Source organism: Genypterus blacodes, unplaced genomic scaffold (genome assembly GCF_046128005.1).
Source record: "Genypterus blacodes isolate CSIRO-AG114 ecotype Tasmania unplaced genomic scaffold, CSIRO-AGI_Gbla_v1 ptg000569l_1, whole genome shotgun sequence".
NCBI classification, from domain to species: domain Eukaryota; kingdom Metazoa; phylum Chordata; class Actinopteri; order Ophidiiformes; family Ophidiidae; genus Genypterus; species Genypterus blacodes.
The window spans coordinates 5,001-12,500 of record NW_027467306.1 but is presented as its reverse complement, the minus strand read 5'-3'; the positions used below and the strand labels follow the sequence as shown (position 1 = coordinate 12,500).

The window sequence follows — 7,500 nt, the reverse complement described above, 5'->3', positions numbered from 1 at the left end:
GGCCAAAGCGACGTGGTTTAGAGGCTCGATCAGGCGACTCCGCCCACTGTCACTGAAAACAAACAAACAGTTCGTGTGACAGCTAGAAAACACCAAAGAACAAATCTCCTGGGTTCCTACAGAGGATTAGGGTTCAAGGTCAGAGGTCAACATATCAGTCTGTATCTAAGCTTCTGTCTTCATGTAGAGGAGCTTTAGAGGCTCTAACACCTGATCATGGATCATCAGGGTCCATCAGAGACCTACAGACCTGAGAGGAGGAGAACATCTACACACACACACACACACACACACACACACACACACTGACAGAGGCTAAACATCAGTTGAACAACAGAATCCTCTCTAAACGTTGTGTGTGTATGACTTGTGTGGTTGTAGCTGCATGTACCTGATGGTTTCCATGGTTTCCGGTCCCACAGTCAGAGCGTGATGAACCAGGCCGGCCAAGCTGGCGATCTGCAGCTCCATGGCCTTCATCCTCTCACTGGAACGGTACAGAGCGTCATGTTACATACATGTGTGCACCATGTGACTGAAGCTGAGGAGGAAGATGGAGAGGAGCTCACCTCTGAGGGCCTGCGTCCGCTTGATGAGGGCTGTCCATAAACACAGAGGAGGAGGAGGAGGAGGAGCGACTTCCTCTGCGATTCAGGATCTCCACCAAAGCTCCGTTGCTGTCACGGCGAAGGGAACTGCGGAGCGGAGACATCCGATCGAGCCCCGCCCCTCCCAGCACCTGTCCGTCACTCGCCCGTCGCGGGGAAGGGGGCGGGGTTTTGGTTCCCATGAGAGGAAGCTGCCTGTCCCCATACTTCCTGTTCATCTGCCTGGATGGATGAACGTACGGATCAATACACAGAGAGGAAACACGGCCCAGACTGGAGGGATTGATTACTGATTAAAGTGATAAATGTGTGTGTGTGTGTGTGTGTGTGTGGGCGGGGTCTCCACCTGTGGAGGGAGGGGCTCTGGTGCGTCAGCGTTTCCCCGTAGGCCAGCAGAGGTTTGACGGAGGCCCGATACTGCTGCAGGCCTCCGGGCAGAGCCGAGTCCAGCCCGTCTGCGGCCAGCGAGGGAGGAGCGCTGCACTGAGACGAGGACATGCTGAGGCGGCTCCACGCCCCCTCCTGCACCGAGGAGCAGTGGGAGTCTGGGTAGTACGCACCTCCTTCACCTCGCACAGACACCGCCAAGCTCCTGCTGCTGCCAAAGTCTTCATCTGCCAGGGAGGAAGGTGTTACAGGCAGCTGACAGGAGAGGAGGAGGGAGGAAGAGATGATGTCATGAGGATGTTACCAGGTCTGATGTCTCTGCGCTCCAGGATGGCGCTGCCGCTCGCACAGACGGGAAGCGGTCGGCCAGGGCCCGGCAGGCGTTCCCGTGGTAACGTAGCGCTGCCGGGACCGGCTGCCCGCCCGCCCGCCCGCTCCCCTCTGGAAGGGGAGGAGGGCACGGAGCGAATCATGGGCGGGGACATGGAGCCCTGGAAGCCATGGGAGGAGCCACGGGCCAAGCTTTGGTTGCCATAGAGACTTTCCTTGGAGATCTGGAAGACAAAGAGGGGGAATGAGACCTGATGAGTGTGTGTAGGTGAGTGTGTTTAGGTGAGTGTGTGTGTGGGTGAGAGTGTGTAGGTGAGTGTGTGTAGGTGAGTGTGTGAGTGTGTGTAGGTGAGAGTGTGTAGGTGAGCGTGTGTAGGTGAGCGTGTGTAAGTGAGTGTGTGTGTGGGTGAGTGTGTGTAGGTGAGTGTGTGTGTGGGTGAGTGTGTGTAGGTGAGTGTGTGTGTGGGTGAGTGTGTGTAGGTGAGCGTGTGTAAGTGAGTGTGTGTGTGGGTGAGAGTGTGTAAGTGAGTGTGTGTAAGTGAGTGTGTGTGTGGGTGAGAGTGTGTAAGTGAGTGTGTGTAAGTGAGTGTGTGTGTGGGTGAGAGTGTGTAGGTGAGTGTGTGAGTGTGTGTAGGTGAGAGTGTGTAGGTGAGTGTGTGTAGGTGAGCGTGTGTAAGTGAGTGTGTGTGTGGGTGAGAGTGTGTAGGTGAGTGTGTGTAGGTGAGCGTGTGTAAGTGAGTGTGTGTGTGGGTGAGAGTGTGTAGGTGAGTGTGTGAGTGTGTGTAGGTGAGAGTGTGTAGGTGAGTGTGTGTAGGTGAGAGTGTGTAGGAGAGTCTGTGTAGGCGAGTGTGTGTGGGTGAGTGTGTGTGTAGGTCGATCCTGACGTGACCTCAAACACGCTCAGCCTCCTGACTGCACCTTCACACATGCAGCCAACATGCCACAACACATCACACGCCAAGAGCATGAATATTCAACACGGAGCAAACTGTGAAGTCAAACGCCCAGACGGGTCGGACCAGGAGAGCAGGCAGCTGATCAGGATCAGATCAGGATCAGTCCAGGTCAGACCACAGAGCGGCTCACAGGCACAGGGGGACGCTCCACCACAGAGTCCAGACTTCCTGTCCTGATAATGGCGAGCGTGTTCTTCACCGCTGGGCTGCCAATTACTGTGGATGTTTATTCAGGCCTCAGATTGTGGTGAGATCAGCTGAGCTCCATCATCAGCTGCTCATGTGATTACTTTACACTCCACGTGAGATTCCCTGAGCGCTGGGACAAAGAGGAGGCGCGGTGAGAGAGATCTGATCACCTCTGCCTCAGCTGCAGGACGTGTCTGTACAGCCAGGATGTTGTTTATGAACGTGGGCGCTGAACCCAACAGCGACACACTCTGCTCTACAGGTCTTAGGCTCCGTGTGGAAAGTGTAAGACGGTGCGAGGCGACTCACCCGACCCTCTGTGGCGGCGGGCCGGACGTGGCGGCTCACAACATGCGTCGGGTCTTTGTGGTAGAGCTTCAGGCAGGAGTGGGAGCTGAGGTTTCTACAAGGGAGCACAACAGAAACTTTAGATGATGATGCTGCAGCTAATAACCATGATCACACACACACACACACACACACACACACACACGAGTCACAGAGACGCCTGTGGAGGTTAAGGTGACAGATTCAGAGGTTGAACTCCTCTGTGGTCTTTACTCTGACTGGATGTGAGCGCTGAGCACAGAGCCGCCTGGCGTCCACGTGCCGAGCAGATCAGGAGAGAAATGGAGCAGGAAATTGTTCTCTGCTCCTGAATCCTGAAATACTTGAGGAAAACAAGCGTCTGTCTCTCCCACGCTAAAGCTCAGAGCGCTGCAGGCACGGCAACGCTGTCAGCTCAACAAGAAGGTCAATGACTGAGAGAGGAAACTGAAACGCCTCCTGGAATTACCAAAGATCAGAGAGGATCATCAGGAAGGAGGCCAATGGAGCGGGATGCAAGTACACGGAACACGTGTATGTACACATGTAGAGAGAGAGAGAGAGAGAGAGGGAGAGAGAGAGAGAGAGAGGGAGAGAGAGAGAGAGACAGGGAGAGAGACAGACAGACAGACAGACAGACAGACAAAGGGAGAGACAGAGAAAGAGAGAGAGAGAGAGAGAGAGAGAGAGAGAGAGAGACAGAGAAAGAGAGAGAGAGAGAGAGAGAGAGAGAGAGAGAGAGAGAGGGAGAGAGAGAGAGAGAGAGAGGAGAGAGAGAGAGAGAGAGAGGAGAGAGAGAGAGAGAGAGAGAGACAGACAGACAGACAGACAGACAGACAGACAGACAGACAAAGGGAGAGACAGAGAAAGAGAGAGAGAGAGAGAGAGAGAGAGAGAGAGAGAGAGAGAGACAGACAGACAGACAGACAGACAGACAGACAGACAGACAGACAGACAAAGGGAGAGACAGAGAAAGAGAGAGAGACAGAGAGAGAGAGAGAGAGAGAGAGAGAGAGAGAGTGCGTCTTTGATATTTGCATCTTTTGGTGCAGCAGCTGATCCTGATTGTATCTGTGCTGGTTTGTCATCATCAGTGTGAGTAGCTCCGCCCCTGCAGGTGTCACTGACCTGATGTCTCCCAGGTCGTAGTAGAGGTTGCGGCGTGTGTCTTTGAGGCAGATGGCCATGTGGGGCGACTGCAGCATCTTCATGTTGAGCTGCTGAGGGAAGGCGGTGATGAACAGAGACCTCAGAGCATCAGAGCTCAACCCAGCAGGCATCTGGACCTGCTTGGTCTCCTCCCCATACTGCAGGTACAGCAGCCCTGCACCACACACACACACACACACACACACACACACACACAGAGGGATATGACCCCACATGAAGCAACACACGGACCAGAGCTGGCACAGTGTGTGTGTGTGTGTGTGTGTGTGTGTGTGTGTGTGTGTGTGTGTGTGTGTGTGTGTGTGTGTACTTACCCAGCGTCCGGTCTCTTGTCTGACTGTTGGGCAGGTTCACAGGCAGACTTGCCCGGGCGCTGCAGCCCCGAGCAAAGGGAGATGTCGGGGGCGCCGCCTGTCCGTCAGCCATGGTCTCCACAGCCCGGCGGTCCAGGGGAGGAGGAGGGGGAGGGGCCGAGGAACCAGGCCTCTTCACCTAGGGGGGGAGGAAAGACATGAGTGTGACGACGCCTCGTCCCAATCTACAGGCTGTTCTTCTTCTACTGTTTGTTCTTTGTTTATCTGCTCCACATCCTCTCAGCTGCTTCATCACATCAGCTGCTGACTGATGAGAGAAGGACCTGGAGGTTACTATAGGATAGAGATCCATGACAACATGCAGGGGGTTCAGGGTCAAAGGTCAAAGGTCAGCGTTATGGCATCTCTGTGTAAAAAATCGTTTTTTTATGACAGAATACACACACACACACACACACACACACACACACACACACACACACAGTGAATGAGCACTAAATTGAAACAGTTTGCCGTCTCTATATTTTTGACCTTCCAGATGTTTACCTTTCTGTTCCTCCAGCTGAGACCTGGAGCAGAAGGTAAACAGCGGGGGAGTCGGGTTTCACGGTGAACAGGTTCCTGCCACGTCTGCCCCTTTGTCAACACAGACGTGTCAGAACAGGCTGAACTGTGTGTCGAGACCAATTAGGAAAACATGGAGCTGACAGCGGCCGTGGCTGCAGGAAAACACCGGGCAGTCCTGAGACCCTGAACGCAACACAGCCTCGATCTAACACATGCTGCTGTAGCACCACCTACATGCACCGACGCATCAGGACAGAGTCAGTATGAGGAGCTCAGCCATAACAGGGCCATTCCACACACACACACACACACACACACACACACACACACACACACACACACACACACACACACACACAGGTAATTACAGAGCTACGTTGCCGGGCCAGTTTACTGTCTGATGACCTCATGTGATGATGGTGTTTAGTGCTGCCTGCTCTGTGTGTGTCGGTGTGTGTGTGTGTGTGTGTGTGTGTGTGTGAGGTCACTGGCCTTCATCCTGCTGCACACAAACACCTCGGCCACACATTGTTTAAATTCTTTACATTCTTCACCACTAACTACTCCTCTAAGTGCTGATACTGCTGCTAAAATGCTACTTGTGAAATGTCGCAGTGCCTGAACCTGGACAAGTTTGGAAATAAAATGCAAATGAGAAAGTAGAAGTTAACATTCAGCACACACACACACACACACACACACACACACACACACTCACTGGTCTCTTATCTTTCCTGAACACCACAGGGGCTAAAACACGGTGAGAAACTTCGCTCAGACGCCGTAAATCAAACCATCAAACCATGTGACAGTGAATACAAAACGATGTCAAGTTGTGACGCAACTCTCATTCCCCTTCTGCAGAGACTGAGAAGAAACGTCTGAGTGTTCTCACTGTTTCAACATTCCCTTATCCGTGTGAAGCTCATTACAGCTTAATTACCCTGAAGTCTGGTGACATCATCTTAACCACACTGAGAGAGAGAGAGAGAGAGAGAGAGAGAGAGAGACGTGATGACAGTGAGATGTGACAGAGATGTGAGGAGGGGACATAGCCTCATTATAGCATAACACAGTTCAGTTAGTGAACCAGGAGGTACGCTGAGCTTTTATTGTGGAGGGCAGATCATGGATCGATAAGGGCCGACTCAAAGACCCACAGACCTGAAGGAAAGCGGCAATATCACCAAAACCCTCCAACAACAAGTTCAGTGAAGCAGTTGAGGTGTAATCCATCCTTCACATGTAGCAGGACTTCATGAGCTGAAGGTTCTGCTCCCTGCTGTGCTTTGCTGCGACTCATTAAAGATCAAAGCAGCACTCCGTAACTTTACCGCCTGTCTCCCTCAAGTTAACCACACTTTCCTGTTTCCTGTCAGGCAGATTGTTTTTGAATTTGTTAGTCTAAAGCTGTGGTTCAGTTCTGTAGCCAGGTGATGATCTACACCATGAAGCTCCAGACCTTCAGCCTCAGCCTGCTAACAGGGCTAAGGCACAGGTGGAGCTCAGCACACACACACCTGGACTCAGCAGCATCACCTCAGCGCGGTGGACAGACTCACCTGGTGTGAAGATCAAATGGTTCCACTCGGGGTTAAAAGCTTTTGGGATCCAGGAGCGGCGTCACGATGACTTAAAGCTTTGTCGGCTCCTCTCTGCCTCTCACACGCACAAACATGCCATGTTTCTATCTGTGCTCAGGATCAGGTGCAGGGAGAACCCCACCCCTCTCTCTCTCTCTCTCTCTCTCTCTCTCTCTCTCTGTCTCTCGCTCTTCCTCTCTGTGTGTGTGTGTGTGTGTGTCTTGGTGCACTGTTACAACAAAACTCCACCTCAGCAAATAATGCTGGCTGTACAGGTCTGACGAGCAGAGCAGTCCAACTTTTCAACTTCATGACACTGACAAGTCACTTATTATCCCAGTGAGTCAGGAGACACGCACACGCACACGCACACGCACACGTACAAGCACCCACGCACACACGCACATGCACACAGAAGGTAAAAGCATCTAACTGGGTGATAAGGATCCATACTGTTGCTGATCATGTCGATCTCAGGCCTGTTGTGGTGTGAATGCAGCCTCCTCCTCCTCCTCCTCCTCCTCTGGGGGGAGGGGGAGGACCGGCCTCATCACACTGCAGTCGGCCATGTTAAGCTCCATTCAGACAGGATTAGCGCTCCGGACTTTGAGTGTGTCTGTCACCTAACTGTTGTCCCAGGACGTCAATAATGTCTACATGGATTCTCACAGGATACCAGAGGATTCACACACACACGCACACACACACACACACACACACACACACACACACACACACACACAGCTGTGAGCCTGCTAACGTCCAAGCTCTACACAGCCAGATAGAAGGAACCAAGCAGGACGCACAGGTCAGAAGGGGAGGAGCTTCAAGAACTTCCTCCAATGAACAGAAGAAACAAATCCAGAGACCAGACAGCTCTGCACAGGACGAGCTGAACCTGAGGGCTCTGTTTGTTTGTTTGTTTGTTTGTTTGTTTGTTTAGTGTGGAGCCAAGAGGAGATTTACATGAAGAGAGAAGAAGTTCCAGCTCTACTAGACACAGAGCAACAGCACAACGTGAGAACTGATGAAGAAGAGTAAGAGGACAGAGAGAGGAAGAGTCAGAGGG

At 52.6% G+C, this 7,500-nt stretch overlaps 1 protein-coding gene across 1 annotated transcript in view; it reads right to left on the bottom strand.

Annotated features, from left to right (window-relative positions):
• Positions 1-7,500, bottom strand: part of LOC142990517 (sickle tail protein homolog) — a 15,925-nt gene that overhangs the window by 7,990 nt on the left and 435 nt on the right. The window contains exons 2-9 of the mRNA XM_076140327.1: positions 4,282-4,459; positions 3,926-4,121; positions 2,780-2,873; positions 1,300-1,549; positions 955-1,222; positions 570-830; positions 392-487; positions 1-52 (exon numbers count right to left, since the gene is read on the bottom strand). The exon at positions 1-52 is cut by the window's left edge and continues 132 nt beyond it. Of these exons, the coding sequence (XP_075996442.1) occupies positions 1-52; positions 392-487; positions 570-830; positions 955-1,222; positions 1,300-1,549; positions 2,780-2,873; positions 3,926-4,121; positions 4,282-4,459 (1,395 nt within the window). The remainder of the gene's footprint in view (positions 53-391; positions 488-569; positions 831-954; positions 1,223-1,299; positions 1,550-2,779; positions 2,874-3,925; positions 4,122-4,281; positions 4,460-7,500) is intronic.